At 41.3% G+C, this 22,293-nt stretch overlaps 2 protein-coding genes and 1 long non-coding RNA gene across 9 annotated transcripts in view; 1 reads left to right on the forward strand and 2 right to left on the reverse strand.

The window, feature by feature from the left end:
* On the reverse strand, positions 1-6,220 carry LOC129853691 (alpha-ketoglutarate dehydrogenase component 4-like). Of its 2 annotated transcripts, none has more exons than XM_055920016.1 (5): positions 5,892-6,220; positions 5,509-5,601; positions 4,092-4,155; positions 476-669; positions 1-190 (listed from the first exon to the last, which is right to left on the reverse strand). In XM_055920016.1, the coding sequence occupies exons 2-5, from the start codon at positions 5,557-5,559 to the stop codon at positions 173-175; spliced, it is 327 nt and encodes a 108-aa protein (XP_055775991.1). In that variant the 5' UTR covers positions 5,560-5,601; positions 5,892-6,220; the 3' UTR covers positions 1-172. The 2 variants fall into 2 exon arrangements, with proteins under 2 accessions (XP_055775991.1, XP_055775990.1); XM_055920015.1 differs by having other exon boundaries at positions 5,455-5,601.
* Positions 6,221-6,319: 99 nt separating this feature from the next.
* LOC129853692 (uncharacterized) lies at positions 6,320-7,758 on the forward strand. Its single transcript, XR_008759165.1, has 3 exons — positions 6,320-6,442; positions 7,430-7,493; positions 7,711-7,758. It is a non-coding gene; the product is annotated as an uncharacterized LOC129853692 (long non-coding RNA).
* Positions 7,759-16,940: 9,182 nt separating this feature from the next.
* The window catches only part of LOC129853693 (kinesin-like protein KIF2A), a 35,644-nt gene continuing 30,291 nt past the window's right edge, over positions 16,941-22,293 (reverse strand). For all 6 annotated transcript variants that reach the window (XM_055920018.1, XM_055920017.1, XM_055920021.1 and 3 more), the window contains 4 exons: positions 19,911-20,055; positions 19,653-19,754; positions 19,275-19,410; positions 16,941-19,001 (listed from right to left, as the gene is read on the reverse strand). In XM_055920018.1, coding sequence (XP_055775993.1) covers positions 18,913-19,001; positions 19,275-19,410; positions 19,653-19,754; positions 19,911-20,055 — 472 coding nt within the window. In that variant the 3' untranslated portion in view covers positions 16,941-18,912. The remainder of the gene's footprint in view (positions 19,002-19,274; positions 19,411-19,652; positions 19,755-19,910; positions 20,056-22,293) is intronic.

Raw genomic sequence — 22,293 nt, forward strand, 5'->3', positions numbered from 1 at the left:
CATCTTTAAAAATATACTTTATTTGTACAGTTTCAGTTATTATAGTATCTTTATTCTGCATGACGTCTGAGGTGTGGCAACAGGTCCTCTTGTTGGGGAACAAAATGAGGCAAAAACACAAACTTATTTCCACAGGTAAGGACTTTGGTTGCATTCACGGAGTTACTTAACATCACTCTGGTCCACCACGCTGGAAAAGATAAGAAACCAGAAGAGTTGGTGGTTAGTGAGATCTTCCCTGTATTGCAAGACTCGGGTAACAACAGTTAATGCACTTTGAGTACTCAGAATGCCTTCTCTAAAACTATGGGGTAAATCGAAAGCAGAGATCTAATTAAAGTACAGGCCCAACCCATGTATGTAACCACGTCACAAAAATACCACCCCTTTCAGTATTTGTATGAACACTTTTTTATTTTTTATAAAAAAATACAACAATTACAGCACTTCTTCAGTGGCCCAGCTAGGCACTCACCTGAATATAGTCCATCTCGTCTGTTTCCAATGCCCTCCTGCGGTATCTCTGGGGGAGTTCCTTCACTGTGGCCACACTGTCTGGGGTTCCAGAAAGTAGAGTGACAGGTCCGGGGGGTCTCGATAACAGCGGCGGTGCTACAACTGGAGGTGAACTAGGAGAGCCGACTGCTAATGTTTTAAGAGTCTCTTGGACTGAAACAGAGGAAATGGTTGTTGTTTTAAAACATTAGCCAAATAGGTAGCTTAAAATCAGTGATGTTATTGTTTTAGACATCCAGTGTTTACCCTACAATTATTTCCAGCAGTCGCAAATTTAGTAGGGGGGGAGCACAGTTTGAGGCCGCCCTCTTTGCCAGAGACAAAATTCTACTGTTTTAAAGCTAATTTCCTGCAATTCTACACATTTGTCATGGACCTGAAATAAAAATAGCAGTTTCATATCAAATTTCCTGCAATTATACACATCTTGCCATGGCTTATTCTATCGGAGTGACTCAAAATCAATGGGGGCCCCATGCCATACTATATTTGGAATTTTAGATTCTTCTCAACTGTCTCATTTTTATTTGGGTGATTGTTAGTTCTCAGGGATTATCTTATTTTAAAATATATTACTCCATTATCCTTTCTGAATACTTTATCTGATTTTAGTAATTTAAGTTTACACTGAAAGTTTTACCATCCAGTGCACCGCTGCTAAATGCATTTAGGTGAAACACTGGACATCCTTTGTGTTTTATGTTATTTTATTCATTAATCATAGCACTATTTTATAATGAAATTGGAAAGGACTAAAACAACCTCTTACTAAAATACACTGGGGTTGACAACAAAAAAAGGGAAAATCAAGTCAGTGTTTCCATCTTTGATTTGAAAAGTGCCTGAAAACAATACCCAGGTTTTCCAACAACAAAATGTCAAACCGATAGAGGAAAACTGTTTATAACTTCTCTAGGATAGGGGGCAGCATTTTCACATTTGGATGAAAAGCATACCCAAATTCAACTGCCAGCTACTCATCCCCAGAAGATAAGATATGCATATTGTTAGTAGATTTGGATAGAAAACACTCTGAAGTTTCTAAAACGGTTTGAATCATGTCTGAGTATAACATAACTTATTTAGCAGGCAAAACCCCAAGGACAAACCATTCAGATTTTTTTATTTTTTAGGTCACTCTTTTCAATGGATTTTCATTGGGAATACAGATTTCTAATTGACCTTCTTGCAGTTCCTACCGCTTCCACTGGATGTCAATAGTCTTTAGAAATTAGTTGAGGGTTTTTCCTTTGTGTAATGAAGTACGGCCATTTTGAATCAGGGTCACTTGAAGTGTCCTGTTAGATAGAGGCGCATGACCAGAAAGCATGCTCAGATTGTTTTAAATCCTGTATTGAACACAGATCATCCCGTCTTCAATTGTATTGATTATTTACATTAAATACCTTAATTTGTATTACAAAAGTAGTTTGAAATGTTTTGGCAAAGTTTACAGGTAACTTTTGAGATATTTTGTAGTCATGTTTCACGAGTTGGAACCGGTGTTTTTCTGGATCAAACGCGCCAAATAAATGGACATTTTGGATATATATCGACGGAATTAATCGAACAAAAGGACCATTTGTGATGTTTATGGGACATATTGGAGTGCCAACAACAGAAGCTCGTCAAAGGTAAGGCATTAATTATATTTTTATTTCTGCGTTTTGTGTCGCGCCTGCACGGTTGAAATATGCTTATCTCTCTTTGTTTACATTGGTGCTAACTCAGATAATAGCATCGTTTGCTTTTGCCGAAAAGCCTATTTGAATTCTGACATGTTGGCTGGATTCACAACCAGTGTATCTTTAATGTGTGATTTAATGAAAGTTTGATTTTTATAGTATTTTATTTGAATTTGGCGCACTGCATTTTCTCTGGCTTTTGGCCAAGTGAGACAGTAGCGTCCCGCATAAACTCAGATTTTTGGATAGAAATATGAACTTTACCGAACAAAACATACATGTATTGTGTAACAAAGTCCTATGAGTGTCATCTGATGAAGATCAAAGGTTAGTGATTCATTTTAACTCTATTTCTGCTTTTTGTTACTCCTTTCTTTGGCTGGAAAAATGGCTGTGTTTTCTGTGGCTATGTACTGAGCTAACATATTCGCAAGGTGTGCTTTTGCCGTAAATCCTTTTTGAAATCAGACACTTTGGCTGGATTAAGGAGAAGTTTATCTTTAAAATGGTGTATAATACTTGTATGTTTGAGAAATTTTAATTATGAGATTTCTGTTGTTTTGAATTTGCGCCCTGCAATTTCACTGGCTGTTGGTTAGGTGGGACGCTACCGTCCCACATATCCCAGAGAAGTTAATTAAGGCAGAGAGCTACAGAGAAATAATTACATTGTTTGACGCAGTTTCTACTGTCTATCGAGGTAAAGTTGATACAACCAATCAATATTCAACCAACACATTGACAGGCTACATTTTGACTAACAACGCACAATTGCATACAGTAGCTGCGTCCCTTAACTTCTCTGGGGTAGGGGGCAGCATTCGGAATTTTGGATGAATTGCATGCCCAAATTAAACTGCCTGCTTCTCGGGCCCAATCTGGTAGATTTGGATAGAAAACACTAACACACTCTTCCAAAACTGTTAATATAGTGTCTGTGAGTATAACAGGACTGATTTGGCAGGCGAAAACCTGAAAAAAAATCTGTTTTTTTGTTTGTTTTTTGTAGTTTTCTATTCAATGCCATTACAGTATCCATTGACTTAGGACTCAAATTGCAGTTTCTATGCCTTCCACTAGATGTCAACAGTCTTTAGAAATTGTTTCAGGCTTGTATTCTGAAAAATTAGGAAGTAAGAGCAGTCTGAATGAGTGGACCTTAAAGTGTCACAGAGCTTTTTCATGCGCACGACCGAGAGAGTGCCTCTCTTGTTTACCTTTTTTATTGACGACGTTATTGTCAGGTTGAAATAATATTGATTATTTAGGCTAAAAACAACCCGAGGGTTGAATATAAACATCGTTTGACATGTTTCTATGAACTTTACGGATACAATTTGGATTTCTTTGTCTTCCTGTTTTGACTGCGTTTGAGACTGTGGATTACTGAAGAAAATGCGAACAAAACACGAGGTTTTTGGATATAAAGAGACTTTATTGAACAAAAGGAACATTTGAGTAAATGAATGTCTGCTGAGTGCAACCATATGAAGATCAAAGGTAAGGGATTAATTTTATCTCTATTTCTGACTTGTGTAACTGTTCTACTTGGCTGGTTACTGTTTGTAATGATTTGTCTAGTGGGCTATGTTCTCAAATAATCGTAAGGTATGCTTCGCCGTAAAGCATTTTTTTTTTAAATCTGACACCGTGGTTGGATTCACAAGAAGTTAATCTTTAAACCTATGTAAAATATGTTTTGTTTTCAGAATTTTTATAATGAGTATTTCTGTATTTGAATTTGGCGCCCAGCAGTTTCACTGGCTGTTGAAGAGACGTTAACAGACAAAGGGTGGAATGTCCTCTTCAATAGGGTTAGCACTACCCATGGATGAAAAAAAATAACAATAGGTAGTGAGTGCAACATCACACTGGCAAGTTGTTACTCACCATTCAGCCTGGGGACCCCCTCTCTGCTGGGAAACTTCATTAGCGGAGCATGAGGTTTCACAGCCTGAACGGTAGTCGAATGAAAACAGACAAGTTACTCAATCACTTCAAGACTTCTCTTTTGCAGCCAGACAATCCTATATTGTTTAATGCTATGAATTGAAAGCAATACCATATAGTAGTAGGCAAACAAAATGTTTATCATTGCCTTGAATAAACTGCCAGATACATTAGGTAGCTAGAGTAGACACTCTGACAGGGAGAACTACTGATCAGCGAACTTGCTATTTCTAGCCTTAGTTCAACGACTAACGTAAACTCACCCCATTCCGTACAAATGTGCGTTAACAGCGACATTCAAACGAGGCAACAAAGAAAACTAAAGGAACTGTAGCGACTGTGTTGACTTCAAAATCGGGGGTGTGAACTAGGTTTCTATTCAAGCGTTGATCGACATGGTAATGGCTCTATAGTATTGGAGAAAAGTTTAAAAAACTGACCCTCTGTTACATCTTGACGTGTCATGTCGTAACGTACAGCACGCATAAAGCAACTATTTCTGTCTTACAATCTCTCTCCACAAGGTGTAGCACTTCTCTCATCGTTTAAAACAAGAAATGGACAGTGAAGGGGGTAAGGGGGGATACCTAGTAATTTTTTCCATCATTGCATGCGATCATCATTCTCAAAGCCACTGTTTACTTCTAAGATCACTTTACCGCCGCTCTAAAAACCAGACTCAAATTTGACACAAAACTTAATAGGTATGTAATGACACATTATATAAACTCTTTATAGTGTTTTATTTACATTTTAGAGGCAATAAGGTGATAAGTTGGACAGATCGAGGAAAAAAGCAATTTTCCCACACCACATCTGTCCTTCTCACGCATTAGTTTCGCTTCCCCACCCGCCGACCGGGCTCATTGCCTGCTTGAATTATGCAGAAACGGGCAGTGTTTAGGTCATGTAATTGATTTTGTTGAAAAGGGGAGAAATTGTGTTTTACAATGGTATTGACATTACAGTTGATCTGGAAGTATTACGTTTTTGGGGCGCTAAAATAAGGGCAATTGTACGTCCAAGGCGGTGTACGAGTTTACGTTAACCGTGTGTGACTGTATGGCAGTTAACATGACATTAGTTAGTTTGAACTGAGTAAGTAAACTTTTACGTTCATCTACGTGATAGTTAGTAGCTAGCTACGTGCTCAAGCTTTGGAATTGCATGCAGACCAACAAGGGCATTAGCATGTGTAGCTAGCTCGTTAGTTTGGGGATGCACAGCGAAAACAAAATGTCTTTGATTTCTGACCTTGGAAATCGTAACTTGCATTGACTATTCAACTTTTAAAAGTACTCACTTGAGTTACAAGTGTTGTTGCAGAGCGATAAATATCCAAGTTTGACAAGCGTACCTGTACCACCCGTCCAACTGCAGCCATTTTGCTACTGACTTTGCCACCCATGTCCTCGCGGGTCTTCTTCCGGGTGAAAACAATCCTCGGTTCCTAAAAGTACCAGAAGAGGGAGTTGTCATGTGAAAACGGAAAATGACTAAATCCGCTGTATATAAACCATAGGTTTAGAACAACGGTATGTGATAGGAGACATTCTATTGCATGGATGCTAATGTGAGCTATCAAAAAGCTAACGGGTCATCGGTGGATAACACCATCCCATTCAGAGTAAAATACACAATAAAACATATCTTAGACATGTATACGAATTCCAAACCCAGCCAGATCAGATCTAATGTCTTAAAAAGTTAATTAATTGTCTGTAACATAGCATTTCTTACCTTTGGCTTGATGCTGTCAGCTGAAAGTAGGTTATATTATTCGAAAACAAAATAAACGTTCAGGTCAGTTTCCCAGGCCATACTGTCAAACCATGACGTTTGTTTGCACCGAGTTAATTTCTAAGAATAGCACAAGAAAACCGTTCGTAATTAATCGGACAAAATGCTGGTAACAGACAAATTCCATTAACCAATTTGAGCTATTCAGTGCCCATTGAAAATGAACCTTGTTTTACATGTTAAAATAAGCACTTTAGACAATGGTGAACCAAATGTCAATGACAAACGCAGCTAGCATAGGCATATAACCTTCATATCTCTCTTTCAGTCAGCCTAGAGATTGTTGAAGGGGGCGGGGGTTTGCTGAACAATTATCTGGTCACGTGATTAGTGGTAACTTCCTAGCGGTACATTTAAAGGTCGCGCCAAGAGCCTATCATACAGTCTAACATGGATAGAGCTGATACATTTTACCTCTATGAGTATTTCTCCTATCCGGATAAAAGAACATGTCAAATCAATGTTTGAGATGAACGTGAATCTCCAAGCAGGTAAATTACATTAACTTTATTACTGAATTGGGTATGCTGTGTGACTGTAAAATAGGGTTAATATAATTCAATGCCAAATTTTCTGTAACAGGAAAATGCAAAATCTCATGTTGGCCTATCCATAACCAACATTTTATATTTTCTCAACTGAGATTTGGAAAAAGTGGATTTATTTGTCTCTTGATAATCCACAAACCGGATTATGCTAGTACTTTGGAGGAAGCAAAAATCACAAATTTAATAAGACATTGGCCGTACACATAACTATAACATTTCCTTGAATTACTAGTACAATAGTTATGACAGGCATTTGTTGCTTGCAACCCCTTTTATGTAGAAGCCTGCAGCATTTTCAATTGGACAGTTTATAAATTGTTGTATTTGTCAGGATGCATGTGTGGTATGCCACCTGAGAAACTGTGATCCAAAGGCTGAGTAAGTCCTTCAGGAGCTGATTCTAACAACCTGTGTGTTCCAAATGGCATCTTAATCTCTATATATCCTTCAAACTCAACTCTGGACCCCGAAGCCAGTTCCACTGCTTTTTAAAAATTGTTCCACTCTAATCAGGGACTGATTTAGACCTGGGACACCAGGTGTGCAATTAATTATCAGGTTGAACAGAAAACCAGCAGGCTCCGGACCTCGTAGGGTAATAAGAGTTGAATACGCCTGCCCTATATAGTCCACTACTGTTGACCACAACACTGGACTATATAGGGTGCCATTTGACACAACCCCTGTCTTATTGGAACGCTCCTCCTAAACTGGCTTTGAGAAGGAAAACAAATATTATTAGCACTACCCATTTGATCTACTTTGTGATAGATTTCAATGTGTTTGCATTGTTTGTAAAAATGTCAGTCACACAAACCAGAAATGGTTATCAGTTGTTTAAATACTGATGTTGTAATTACACTGCACCTGCCAATGTAAATGCATGTTTTAAGCACAACTTAAATAGTGGGGCCTGCATTTTTTTTCCAGGGCAATGAGGGAACTGACCAATCGTAGCCTAGACTTTTGTTCAAAGATAAAGACACTTCAGCAGGTGGGTGCATCTGTTATCAATATGGTTGGACAATGGACGTTTTCACCAATCTGATTGTGACTGTAACTAACAGCTTTATAAATTATTATAGAATGTTTATTGCTTTCATCATAAAAATTATGCAGTCATTGGCTTGGTTCTGCTGCTGTATTGTGTTACCAACTGTTGTGGATTTATGGGAATGTTATTTCTGAGCTCTTGTTTGCTTTGTCAACAGGAATCATGAGCTTCAGGACCAAATCACAGACCTACAAAAGCAGAGGCTAGTTATTTCATCATCCACACTATGGATGCTTTACCATGGAGGATATATAGGAATTCACAAAATGTTATTGAAGATATGAACAATCACCTTTTTAGTTCATGTTTTCATACTTTGCCTTGTAGTTCAGGTGGTGCAGAGAACTGAATAATAAAAAGGAAACTCCTTCAAACATATTGAAATCGTTTGCATTTTATTTTTCTCCTCTGCAGATTTAAAGCTTCTCACTCATGAGGTTGAAGAGGGAGCCTCTCAGAGGCAGAGAAGTGCAGAAAGGCCAGTCTCACCTAGAGAAATACCAGAAAATGGCCACCATCACACAGAATGTCCTGCGGGTAAATGGGCCTTTTTATATCTTTAAGAATGTATTTTTATTCTTAAGATGTATCCCAATAATCTATTTTTTCTGAAGTGTGCACTCGTTCACTTCTACTCACAAGTCTAAAAGCATTGGATTGGTGGAGTCATGGGCTAGTGGGAATTTCCACCATATTTCTTATACCAGTCGTTTCCTTTCAAACCAGTAAAGGGAAGTGAACTACTGCACACTTCGGGAGGAAGCGGATATCATTGGGGCACAGTCTTAGTGCGAAGAGAATGATAGCATATTACCTGTTTTTGTTTGTCAAAATCATGTTGCGATATTTTCTCCAGGGGATCATCATTGCCAGTAAAGTGAACTGGCGAGATGATGACCCCAAACTGAGAGACATCGCCATGACGTTGGAGGACATTCCCATATCTGAAGAATGAGCAGTCAGCATGGAAGGGAAAAGTAACTAACATTGTTTAAGCATAATGTACAGTTATCAGAAGCTGTAGTGTGAGAGAAGGAACAAAGTGTTGATATCACAGTAATGTAAAATATTAACTGATGTTAAGAGCACTTAGTAAAATACAAGACTGCATCAGATGGACATGTTTTTATAATAAGTGTTTGTACAAAAAACATTTGTACTGCATTTTGTATTGATCTTAACTTTAGTTTTTATGAATAAATCTGCTAATCACCGGTTTGAAGTGTAATAAATTATTCTATTGAAATTATTAAATTTTGCATGATGAAACCACAGGAGTATGGCTCTGCCATTAGGTGCGGTACAAATCAATCGGCCACGGTCTCTACCGTTCTAATTACTGCAGAAGTAAAAACATTTCCTGCAGACTTGACGTCAAGTTATGATATATTTCCAAGTGTTGGAAATATTATTGCGACTCAATTGTGTAATTTTGTCTTTCTTTGCATGTGTCTCACAGCCGATTCAAAGAATGACAAGTTAGAGCAGAAAAGAGAACCAAGTAGTCAAAAATCCAAGGCTCGTTTAGCAGCTAACTAGCATTAATGTATAAGAGCCATCCTGTGCCAGTTGTTTTTCTTAACTAGCTATACTGAACAAATGTATAAATGCAACAATTTTACTGAGTTACAGTTCATATAAGGAAATCAGTCAATTGAAATACATTAATTAGGCCCTAATTTATGGATTTCACACGACTGGGAATACAGATACCTTATAAAAATGGGCCGCACAATGTGTCTCAGGATCTCGTCACGGTATTTCTGTGCATTCAAATTGCCATTGATAAAATGCAATTGTGATGGTTGTCCATAGTTTATGCCTGCCCGTACCATAACTCCACCAACACCATGGGGCACTCTTTTCACAACGGTGACATCAGCAAAACGCTCGCCCACATAACGCCATACACGTCTTCGGTTGTGAGGCCCGGTTGTGAGGCCGGTTGGACGTACTGCCAAATTCTCTAAAATGACGTTAGAGGCGGCTCATTGTAGTTAAATTAACATTAAATTCTCAGACAACAGCTTCGGTGAACATTCCTGCTATCAGCATGGCAATTGCACGCTCCCTCAACTTGAGACATCTGTGGCATTGTGTTGTGACAACTGCACATTTTAGAATGGCCTTATTGTCTTTAATCAGTTTTTTGATATGCCACCTGGATTATTTTAGCAAATGAGAAATGTTCACAAATTTGAGAGCTTTTTGTGTGTGGACAATTTCTGGGATATTTTGTCAGTTCATGAAACATGGGGCCAACACTAAACATGTTGCGTTTATATTTTTGTAAAGTGTAGATGGATATCCTGCTATCTAGCCAGTGTACATCAAAACACCCCCACGTATAAACAAACTCACTTCCTTCACAATAGCTCTGCTCCGCAAAACGCAAAAGTATGAAAGCCCGCCGAAACTGCATAGCAGTAAATGCTGTACGGCCACTTCAGATGCAGAGTCTTTTAGAGGAAATAATCTGCGTTTCGGTTCGATGAGATACGATTCGACGCACTAATATTTTTTACTTAAACACATTCATTTTCCATTCGAAATTCAAATCTGCTGCTATTGGAGCTCACGAGTTGGCCCTCTGAGCTGGATCTGTCTTTGTGTGTGGAAATGGTGTACAGTGCCTTTGGAAAATATTCAGACCCTTTAATTTTTCAACATTTGTTAGGTTACAGCCTTACTCAAATGTATAAAAAAAAAAAATCCCCCCTCGTCAATCTACACACATTACCCCACAATGACAAAGCAAAAACAGGTTTTTAGACTTGCTAATTTATAAAAAATAAAATCACATTTACTTAAGTATTCAGACCCTTTACTCAGTACTTTGTTGAAGCACCTTTGGCAGTGATTACAACCTCAAGTCTTTTTGGGTATGACGCTACAAGCTTGGCACACCTGTATTTGGGAAGTTTATCCCATTCTTCCCTGCAGATCCTCAAGCTCTGTCAGGTTGGATGGGGATTGTCGCTGCACAGCTATTTTCAGGTCTCTCCAGAGATGTTCGTCCGGGCTCGGATTGGGACACACAAGGACATTCAGAGACTTGTCCTGAAGCCACTCCTGTGTTGTCTTGGCTGTGTGTTCAGGGTCCTTGTCCTGTTGGAAGGTGAACCTTCACCCCAGTCTGAGGCCCTGAGCAGGTTTTCATCAAGGATCTCTCTGTACTTTGCTGCATTCATCTTTGCCTCAATTCTGACTAGTCTCCCAGTCCCTGCCACTGAAAAACATCCCCACAGCATGATGCTGCTACCGCCATGCTTCACCGTAGGGATGATGCCAGGTTTCCTCCAGACGTGACGCTTGGCATTCAGGCTAAATCATCATGGTACATCTTGGTTTCATCAGACCAAAGAATCTTGTTTCTCATGGTCTGAGAGTCTTTAGGTGCCCTTTGGCAAACTCCAAGCGGGCTGTCATGTGCCTTTTACTGAGGAGTGGCTTCCGTCTGGCAACTCTACCATAAAGGCCTGATTGGTGGAGTGCTGCAGAGATGGGTGTCCTTCTGGAAGGTTATCCCATCTCCACAGAGGAACTCTGGAGCTCTGTCAGAGTGACCATCGGGTTCTTGGTAACCTCCCTGACCAAGGCCCTTCTCCGCTGATTGCTCAGTTTGGCCGGGCGGCCAGCTCTAGGAAGAGTCTTGGTGGTTCGAAACTTCTTCCATTTAAGAATGATGGAGGCCACTGTTCTTGGGGACCTTCAATGCTGCAGATGTTTTGGTACCCTTCACCAGATCTGTGCCTCGACACAATCCTGTCTCGGAGCTCTACGGACAATTCCTTCAACCCCATGGCTTGGTTTTTGCTCTGACAAACTGTGGGATCTTATAAAGACGTGTGTGTGGCTTTCCAAATCATGTCCAATCAATTTAATTTACCACAGGTGGACTCCAATCACATTGATCAACGGAAACAGGATGCACCTGAGCTCAGTTTTGAGTCTCAGACCAAAGGGTCTGAATAGTTATATAAATAAGGTATGTTTATTTTTAAATTAACAAAAATGTCTAAAAACCTGTTTTTGCTTTGTCATTATGGGGTATTGTGTGTAGATTGCTGAGGATATTTTTTTATTTAATCCATTTTAAAATAAGGCTTTAACGTAACAATGTGGAAAAAGTCAAGGGGTCTGAATACTTTCCAAAGGCACTGTATAGACACACCCTATCTGTTTTAATCAAATCAACTATATATGCGTCGAGCTTGCCTTAAACTCACTTTTTTATTAAATAAGACAAATGACTCGAGGAAGCCAGAGATCAAGATAACCTGTCCTGACCATCTTCCTCAGGCTCCTACCGGCTTTCGCAGATTCTGCCATTAATCTCCTAAAGTTGGTGTTAATAGGGTACACAGACAGAACATTTTCTGCCAAATTATCTTACAATTTCTACCGATCTGCATGCCAGTTATGGTTTTCATATGCACATTTTCGTAGAACAGTTTAATTTCATTTGTCTTTCTCTCAAAATCATTGTCATGTGGTTAATTAAAATTCTATCCAAATCGAAATGAAAAGGATACAAACCTAAAAAGTAACTTCTATTGCCATTGCCAACTATGTAAAAATAGCCTATAAAGCCAACAAATAAAAACATTTCAGCCTGCAGGTAGAAAATATCCTGATAAAAATAAATATCCTATAAAAAGAAGTATAAATAAATAATAAATAACTTGGGTCCCGCCTGAAGCTCCTTACATTCTATAAAATATTCTGGGCCCTCAGTTTCCTGCGCCAGTGAGCTCAGGACAGACACAGCTGTAGGCTATTTGCACAAGGGATAAGTAATCAGGTAGGCCTATTTTAAGATGTTTCAACTGGATCAGAGCATGACATTTTTCCCTTTCACGTTGAGTTGTTATCGAAAAGGAGAGTGCTGTAAAGAGTTTTCAAATACACTGCTCCAAAAAATAAAGGGAACACTAAAATAACACATCCTAGATCTGAATGAATGAACTATTCTTATCAAATACTTTTTTCTTTACATAGTTGAATGTGCTGACAACAAAATCACACAAAAATTATCAATGGAAATCAAATGTATCAACCCATGGAGGTCTGGATTTGGAGTCACACTCAAAATTAAAGTGGAAAACCACACTACAGGCTGATCCAACTTTGATGTAATGTCCTTAAACAAGTCAAAATGAGGCTCAGTAGTGTGTGTGGCCTCCACGTGCCTGTATGACCTCCCTACAACGCCTGGGCATGCTCCTGATGATGTGGCTGATGGTCTCCTGAGGGATCTCCTCCCAGACCTGGACTAAAGCATCCGCAAACTCCTGGACAGTCTGTGGTGCAACGTGGCGTTGGTGGATGGAGCGAGATATGATGTCCCAGATGTGCTCAATTGGATTCAGGTCTGGGGAACTGGCGGGCCAGTCCATAGCATCAATGCCTTCCTCTTGCAGGAACTGCTGACACACTCCAGCCACATGAGGTCTAGCATTGTCTTGCATTAGGAGGAAGCCAGGGCCAACCGCACCAGCATATGGTCTCACAAGGGGTCTGAGGATCTCATCTCGGGTACCTAATGGCAGTCAGGCTACCTCTGGCGAGCCCATGGAGGGCTGTGCAGCCCCCCAAAGAAACAGCCAGGAAGCATAGGAACTGAGAAGTGGTCTGTGGTCACCACCTGCAGAACCACTCCTTTATTGGGGGGTGTCTTGCTAATTGCCTATAATTTCCACCTGTTGTCTATTCCATTTGCACAACAGCATGTGAAATTTATTGTCAATCAGTGTTGCTTCCTAAGTGGACAGTTTGATTTCACAGAAGTGTGATTGACTTGGAGTTACATTGTGTTGTTTAAGTGTTCCTTTTATTTTTTTGAGCAGTGTACATTGAGGAATTAGTCACTCAATAAATGTCAAAACATATTCTGTTTGCTTGCTGTTTGTGGTGAAGAAAACATTACTTTGAGAAGCTCCACAGCTCATTAGTGTTGGTGAGTTAAGTCAATCAGAAATACTAGCAGATCCCCAAATGGGCACATTATTATGCCTACATTTGCGAGCAGGCCAGGTAGCCTATAAGACTACTTCTATGCGTAATCAGGTGCACGTCCTTACTCAACAATGACAGGAGCTCTCCAAACAAAAGACAATGACTAAACTGACAAAACTCAAATGGAATGAAATAAACCAAAACTTGTTTCTCACAAGTGTAGCATAGGTTGTGTGCTCTGCAAACAATGTGTCCATTCCCACAATGAGAACCGTGGAATAATACACTGCTCAAAAAAATAAAGGGAATACTTAAACAACACAATGTAACTCCAAGTCAATCACACTTCTGTGAAATCAAACTGTCCACTTAGGAAGCAACACTGATTGACAATAAATTTCACATGCTGTTGTGCAAATGGAATAGACAAAAGGTGGAAATTATAGGCAATTAGCAAGACACCCCCCAAAACAGGAGTGATTCTGCAGGTGGTGACCACAGACCACTTCTCATTCCTATGCTTCCTGGCTGATGTTTTGGTCACTTTTGAATGCTGGCGGTGCTCTCACTCTGGTGGTAGCATGAGACGGAGTCTACAACCCACACAAGTGGCTCAGGTAGTGAAGTTCATCCAGGATGGCACATCAATGCGAACTGTGTCAAAAAGGTTTGCTGTGTCTGTCAGCGTAGTGTCCAGAGCATGCAGGCGCTACCAGGAGACAGGCCAGTACATCAGGAGACGTGGAGGAGGGCAACAACCCAGCAGCAGGACCGGTACCTCCGCCTTAGTGCAAGGAGGTGCACTGCCAGAGCCCTGCAAAATGACCTCCAGCAGGCCACAAATGTGCATGTGTCTGCTCAAACGGTCAGAAACAGACTCCATGAGGGTGGTATGAGGGCCCGACGTCCACAGGTGGGGGTTGTGCTTACAGCCCAACACCGTGCAGGACGTTTGGCATTTGCCAGAGAACACCAAGATTGGCAAATTCGCCACTGGCGCCCTGTGCTCTTCACAGATGAAAGCAGGTTCACACTGAGCACATGAGCACATGTGACAGACGTGACAGAGTCTGGAGACGCCGTGGAGAACGTTGTGCTGCCTGCATCATCCTCCAGCATGACCGGTTTGGCGATGGGTCAGTCATGGTGTGGGGTGGCATTTCTTTGTGGGGCCGCACAGCCCTCCATGTGCTCGCCAGAGGTAGCCTGACTGCCATTAGGTACCGAGATGAGATCCTCAGACCCCTTGTGACACCATATGCCTACACATGCACATTTGTGGCCTGCTGGAGGTCATTTTGCAGGGCTCTGGCATTTTGCAGGGCTCTGCCAATCTCGGTCGACCAACAGCCTATCAACTAAACAATCGACCAGTTGAATAATTGGGGTCAGCCCTACTTTCATCTTCCCCTTGTCTGAAGGTTGTGGCCTGCGAGTTGGATGGTAGACTGGCTGCTGAGCTCCAGAAGTGAGTACCAAAACAAGTGACTACCGAAACAAAGGGTATTCAAATCATAGTTGGTCATATCCTGGCGGCATCAAATTGTAATGTGACAAGCTATAACATTAACGCCGAAGATGATGGTTCTTTCCAGGTCCACTGCAGTTGAGCAGCTGTTGGAGAAGAACTACAGGATTCACTGTTCAGTACACAAATGTGGTAAACACACACACCTCATGACAATATTCACTGATGTTTCTGCAGTCTGTATATTTTCACAATCTGGATGTGGTTAGGTAATTATAACTATCATAGTGAGTCATTACGTTTGTTCATGTTTCTGGAACAGGAAATCCTAGCAGACTTCAGCAGAACCAAGAAGATTGAGTGTTCTGCAGGATATATTGTTTAGTCAGGAGCATAGACAGACGACTTCATGGTGTAAGTGGAGCTGGACTATTCTACTTATGTATGCATTATGTTACATTAACTAGTGATTCTTCATGTCATAACCTTCATAATGTCTTCTGTCCACAGACTTCACGCATTCAACTCTGCTGGGATCCACTTTTCCTAAGCAGACGGTACTGCTGAGGACTTGGTGCAGGAAAGCAATATTGTGGAAACCTATCCAGTTTTTAAACCTCCAGTGCTCTTTAAGGAATGGCAACTGGAAGCTGTTATGGATTGTTGAGACACATCCAAGTCATGTGACTGATGGACGATGACTACACTCATTGGCTAGATCAATGCAGCAAGACACCACACTGGCTTACCCCCCTGGACTACCTTCGTTATGCCTTTTCTATGAAAATGAGCTTGTGATCAGTGAAATGTACATATTTATTAAGTGGTTACTTGTATAGCTACCCAAACACTACGCCACACCCGCAGTCGTTAAGTTTCTTCTTCGTAATGAGTCTGAGTACCTCCACAACAATTTCAAACACATTCTAGCGATTCTGATTGGATCTAGAAAGCGGTGGGTTGGGCCAGAGCACACATGGGTAAAGAAGCATTTAGAAAATGAGTCATTGGCTTTGATACTCTGATTGGTTAGAGATGAAATCGCTGATTACTTTTTGTATAACACCCCTCATTTTGATGTCACCACAAACGACTTCAACGATGGCAGTCTGACTGAAGTATGTAGCGAACATATAGCAGCGTAATAATTCTGTTGGAGTCGTCAGGCAAGTGTACAGCTAATGCTCATACATAAAATAGATGCACTACAATGTAGTTGGTCATCCCTAAGTATCAGCTGAACCTGACAAGTGCTTGGTTGTAAAGACAGGTTGAAAAAAATACTTTAAGATGTCTGACTTTCAGGGTTGTTGAAGAGCCTTGAGATAAGAGTTTTTGAAACAGTGTTGGTGTATTTCAAGAAGATCAGCAATTCATGACTTCTTTACCACCACAAAACAATACATTCTGACTTCCTGTATATCTCTATCTTAAAGATGTAGCTACAACTTTACCCAGTTGATAGGTTATGTAAAATATACATAATGACAATATTCAAACTGGGCCATTGCTGCGCTGTAGGATCCCCCTGGTGTCTCCCTGTACTGTCCTCACGATGAAGCTGAAGTCTGCCTCTAGATGGTGCTGCTGGTGTCACTGACTACTACTGCTGAGTGACAGGGCCAGAGTCACCACAGTCTCCCTGCCTGACAACTTTTGCTGTCTCTCTGGGTCCTACAAACACAGAACATCACACTGCTTACTAAACAGACAAATGTAAAGCCTATCATTATCAACCATTGTCAGAGCCTTTACTACCTACGTATGAAGACTGAAAAACGTAAACATTTTCATCATACACCCAGGGCTAGTCAGCCCTGTCATACCCAGCCTACATTCTTTGTCGTATTTTGACCACATGCATTTCTTTCAGAGCTCAAGGGAAGACTAGAGAGGTTCTAATGCCATATAAAGAATTAAACGTCATCCACACTCAGGTAATTCAGTGGTGCAGGTCAAAGTTCAAATCAATACAGGTGATTCTTTATTGAGCCAATGTCACATCTGGTGCAAACACTGAATAACATATGCAGCAGTAGGTCAGTGGTTTTTACTATACATTTGTTAGTGGGTTTTGTTCCATTTTTTTTTTTTACAAAGCGAGTGAAAAATGACTTCACAGTATAAAAGTAAAAGGGGTAACAAATTAACTGGGGTCGCCACAACTGAATCAAACTATAGACTGGTCTTTGAAAACATGGATACAAAGGGAGGAAAGACAACACGAGAAGAAGCACAGCTTGATTTGACACCTCTCAAACTCAGAGGAGCAAGAGAAAGACTGGTCCTACAGAGTAACATCTATATGCTGTACAGTGTTAACTGAGGAGTGACCCAGCCACATGCATGATGGAGGCCAACATACAGAGTGGCACATGTCTGCATGATGGCGCCCAATATACAGAGTGGCACATGTCTGCATGTCAGTCAGACCTACCAGAATCCACAACACTGGTATCGTAGAACCCTAAAGCACAACCAACATGGAGAGGTCTCTGATGAAGCAAAGTCAACAGCCGTTCAATTTAAAGAAATACGAGGAAAAAAAGAGAAGTAAATAAATAAAATAGAACAGGGCAAAAAAAACTGAATTTTAAATCAGCAAAAAGAAAAAAGAAAAAAAAAGGGGGGGATCCAAGGTTGCATTCCCCTCCCGTTATTTCAGGTGACTTCCCCTCACGTTATTTCTGGTGACATCCGTGACCCTGATTGGAAAACGAATGAGTCCTTTCCTTTGTCTTTTCACAGGCGGTTGTGACAGGGTGAGACAGCTGTGCTAAGTACACTACACGGCCAAAAGTATGTGGACACCTGATCATCTCATTCTAAAATCATGGGCATCAATATGGAGTTGGTCCCCCTTTGCTGCTATAACAGCCTGTACTCTTCTGGGAAGGCTTTCCACTAGATATTGGAACATTGCTGCGGGGACTTGCTTCCATTCAGCCACAATCGCATTAGTGAGGTTGGGCAATTAAGCCTGGCTCGCAGTCAGCATTCCAATTCATCCCAAAGGTGTTCGATGGGGTTGAGGTCAGGGCTCTGTGCAGGCCAGTCAAGTTCTTCCACACCAATCTCGACAAACTATTTCTGTATGGACCTCGCTTTGTGCACAGAGGCATTGTTATGCTGAAACAGGAAAGGGCCTTCCCCAAACTGTTGCCACAAAGTTGGAAGCACAGAATTGTATAAAATTTCATTGTTTGCTGTAGCGTTAAAATTCACGAAGGGGCCTAGCCTGAATCACTAAAAACAGCCCCAGACCATTATTCCTCCTCCACCAAACTTTACTGTTGGCACTATACATTGGGGCAGGTAGCGTTCACCTGGCATCCGCCAAACCCAGATACGTTCGTCGGACTGCCAGATGGTGAAGTGTGATTCATCACTCCAGAGAACACGTTTCCAATACTCCAGAGTCCAATGGCAGCGAGCTTTACACCACTCCAGCCGACGCTTGGCATTGCCCATGGTGATCTTAGGCTTGTGTGCGGCTGCTCGGCCATGGAAACCCATTTCATGAAGCGCCCGACGAACAGTTCTAGTGCTGACGGTGCTTCCAGAGGCCGTTTGGAACTCGGTAGCAAGTGTTGCAACAGAGGACAGATGATTTTTACACGCTTCAGCACTGCGGTTCCATTCTGTGAGCTTGTGGCCTACCACTTGGCGGCTGAGCCGTTGTTGCTCCCAAATGCTTCACAATAACAGCACTTACAGTTGACCGGGGCAGCTCTAGCAGGGTAGAAATTTAACAAACTGACTTGTTGGAAAAGGCATCCTATGACGGTGCCACATTGAAAGTCATTGAGCTCTTCAGTAAGTCCACAAATCCACTAATTTGAAAGGGTGTCCATACTTTGTATATATAGTGCATCTAGTGTATATGTTCCTGTATGTGTCACTGCCCCTCCACACACCCCTCCCTGGCCTGGTCTACAGCAGGGCACGCGGCCTCTTAGGATTGATCTGCTTACTGGCTTGTTCTTCTTCCTGGAGTGACGAGCGGAACGACTTGACTTTATCTGAGGAAAGAGGAGCACAGACAGTGGATTAGATATCATTGCGTATCAAAAATACCATGATTCAGGTTAATAAAAGTGAACCTACGAATGAATGTCAACGCTGATCTGCATAGAGACAAACCAACAAAAGATTGAAAAAGAACCTTAGGAGGTAAATAATACAAATGATGCCTTGCATAGGCCAGGAGTTCAAATTCTCGCTCATCCCTAAGAGATGTTCTTTCATCAGACAAACGGCACCATGTCACTAATAACATTTATGTCCATGCCTACCTCTGAGCTCCGTGAGGATGTCAATCTTCTGATCCAGGATCTGCTCCAGCTGAGTGGCATAAGAATCCACATCATAGTCCACCTCCTCAGTCATCTCCAGCAGAACCTTCTCATCCTCCAGCCACCGGATAGACTCCTGCAACACACACATTAGCATCTCACTTACTCATCTCCCCACTGAAACATATTACTCAATCAATTATTTTGCTCCTATAGAGTCAGCATCACATTAGTGTGAAGAACCTGATTTAGAGAATTCATGGATAGTGGCGCCACACTTCACAGGACCTCAAGCTTGCAGATTCATTCATCTCAGAGTTGGAGCCTCCTAACTATGTGAAAGGATCTAAGAGGAGCCATCTGTTAATATAGCCTGACCTGGAAGACAGCTCTGTGGTCCTCCAGCACCTGTTCCTCCATCTCCACCATCTGAGAGACAGCCTCATGGAAGGTTAAGAGCTGGGGGGACACCTCCTCCAGCTGGGGAGAGAAAACAGTCAAGACACACTTCAACCAGCATCACCAGACACTACACCTCTATTGGGGAAATGGATGCAAATGCATGCACACAGTAAGAAAACCATTGAGGATAAAAGCCGTGTGTGAGCATAGGAGTGCATTAAGAGTGTTGCTTACGTTCTGCTCACAGAGCAGTTTGAGGTCATCTCTCTGGGGGGAGCTGCCCAGGTGGTCCCAGTCATCATCCAGCTGGTCCACCACATGGATGTTGGGCCGGACCCCCTCTATCACCTGATTAGGGTCCACCGTCAGCTCCTTCACTCTGTGGGTCAATCAACACCTTCAGTCAGCTAACAAACTGCTGCTCAGCCCAGTTAAGTACACTACACTCAACATGGGCTTCTTCACTAGGGCCCAACATTCAGGATGATGCAGGCAGTCACAGTCATTTCTAAGTATATTAAGTCATGTATGTTCTATGCAATACATTTCTGACTGAATGTTTTGGCCCATTGAATAGATGCCTAGACACCATCACGACACCATGCACAGCCAATGGGGTTCCATCTATGTCTTATTGGTTGCCTTTAGCTCTAGCCAGCAGAAAGACACTCCATTTTAGTTCACAGTAAAACTGTCCCATTTATTTTTTCCCTTGATGAAACCGAATTAAGCAATATGAGAAGAATAGCTAAGGTTAGTCAAATTCGGGGTGCTAGTTCAGTTGTTCCCCACTAAAGTATCTCTAACTGATAATGCTATAGAACCTATTGTTTCAACGGGGCCCTTGCATGTTAGCCAAGTTTTGCATGAGAATAAGTGACAAGGAGTTGGCATGATAGCACAAACATACTGGTACTCAGGCTACTTGCATGTAGAGCACAATGAGTGCTGTGGACAGTCCATACGGCCAGGCCTGTTTATTCTGCTAGAATCTGGGCTTGTATTTAATGAGGTGTGACTGAGCTGATAAGGTCCAGTACAGTGAAAATGACCTTATTGACCTGTGTCTGATCAACTGACTGACTGGGTGGTGACTGGGATTACTACTGTAGCAGTGGGAGGTGGAACAAACAGGCTGGTCTCATTGCCTCTTTGCCATGTATGTGCTTAGCCAAGGCATTATCCTCTAACACAGTATAAACTGATCAGTCAAATATTAGGTGTTAACCCATAAGAGTCTAAGCCCTGTAAGCCAGGGGAGGGTACTACTAAGCTATATGGAATTGTTTTAAGGTTATACCAAGGATCTTATTGCTTTTTGATTTTGAATTTTAAGACCCCTTGAAGTATCAAAAATATATAAAAAATATTTAGGCCTGCTATTAACCCATACAAAACGCATTGAATAACAGATTCACTACATGGAACAGATAGTCCCCCCAAAAAGTCTAAAGGAAGTTTGTTCTGAAGTGTCTGCCCAATATCTGAGAGTTAAGACATTTCAGGAAAAAACTTTTTTTTTTTTTTTTTTACTACTAAGCTATATGGCATTGTTTTAAGTAGGTCATACTTATTATGGATTGAGAGTATTACCCATCTAATAGAACACAGGTTTTTTTGTTAATGGAAGCCTCTCATGCAAATTCAGTCTAGTGTGGTGTACCGCAAGGCAGCCGGCTAGGGCCATTATTGTTTGTTTTTACAAATGATATTCCACTGACCTTGAATAAAGCCTGTGTGTCTACAGTTGAAGTCGGAAGTTTACATACACCTTAGCCAAATACATTTAAACTCAGTTTTTCACAATTCCTGACATTTAATCCTACTAAAAATTCCCTGTCTTAGGTCAGTTAGGATCACCACTATTTTAAGATTGTGAAATGTCAGAATAATAGTAGAGAGAATGATTTATTTCAGATTTGATTTCTTTCATCACATTCCCAGTTGGTCAGAAGTTTACATACACTCAATTAGTATTTGGTACCATTGCCTTTAAATTGTTTAACTTGGGCCAAACGTTTCAGGTGGCCTTCCACAAGCTTCCCACAATAAGTTGGGTGAATTTTGGCCCATTCCTCCTGACAGAGCTGGTGTAACTGAGTCAGGTTTGTAGGCCTCCTTGCTCGCACACACTTTTTCAGGTGTGCCCACACATTTTCTATAGGATTGAGGTCAGGGCTTGGTCATAAGAAACTAGCTCCCTGGTATACAGAAAATACCCGAGCTCTGAAGCAAGCTTCCAGAAAATTGGAACGGACATGGCGCCACACCAAACTGGAAGTCTTCCGACTAGCTTGGAAAGACAGTACCGTGCAGTATCGAAGAGCCAACACTGCTGCTCAATCATCCTATTTTTCAACTTAATTGAGGAAAATAACAATCCAAAATGTATTTTTGATGCTGTCGCAAAGCTAACTAAAAAGCAGCATTCCCCAAGAGAGGATGGCTGTCACTTCAGCAGTAATAAATTCATGAACTTCTTTGAGGAAAAGATGATGATCATTAGAAAGCAAATTACAGACTCCCTTTTAAATCTGCGTATTCCTCCAAAGCTCAGTTGTCCTGAGTCTGCACAACTCTGCCAGGACCTAGGATCAAGGGAGACACTCAAGTGTTT

The sequence above is a fragment of the Salvelinus fontinalis genome, chromosome 4 (assembly GCF_029448725.1).
Source record: "Salvelinus fontinalis isolate EN_2023a chromosome 4, ASM2944872v1, whole genome shotgun sequence".
Taxonomy (NCBI): Eukaryota; Metazoa; Chordata; class Actinopteri; order Salmoniformes; family Salmonidae; genus Salvelinus; species Salvelinus fontinalis.

Excerpts from the sequence above, each read along its gene's own strand:
- LOC129853691 (XM_055920015.1), bottom strand. The coding sequence starts at position 5,559 with ATGGGTGGCAAAGTCAGTAGCAAAATGGCTGCAGTTGGACGGGTGGTA. Across the intron at positions 4,156-5,454 it reads CAACAACACTTGTAACTCAA|GCTGTGAAACCTCATGCTCC; the intron begins GTGAGTACTTTT and ends ACTACCGTTCAG. Across the intron at positions 670-4,091 it reads GGGGGTCCCCAGGCTGAATG|TCCAAGAGACTCTTAAAACA; the intron begins GTGAGTAACAAC and ends CCTCTGTTTCAG.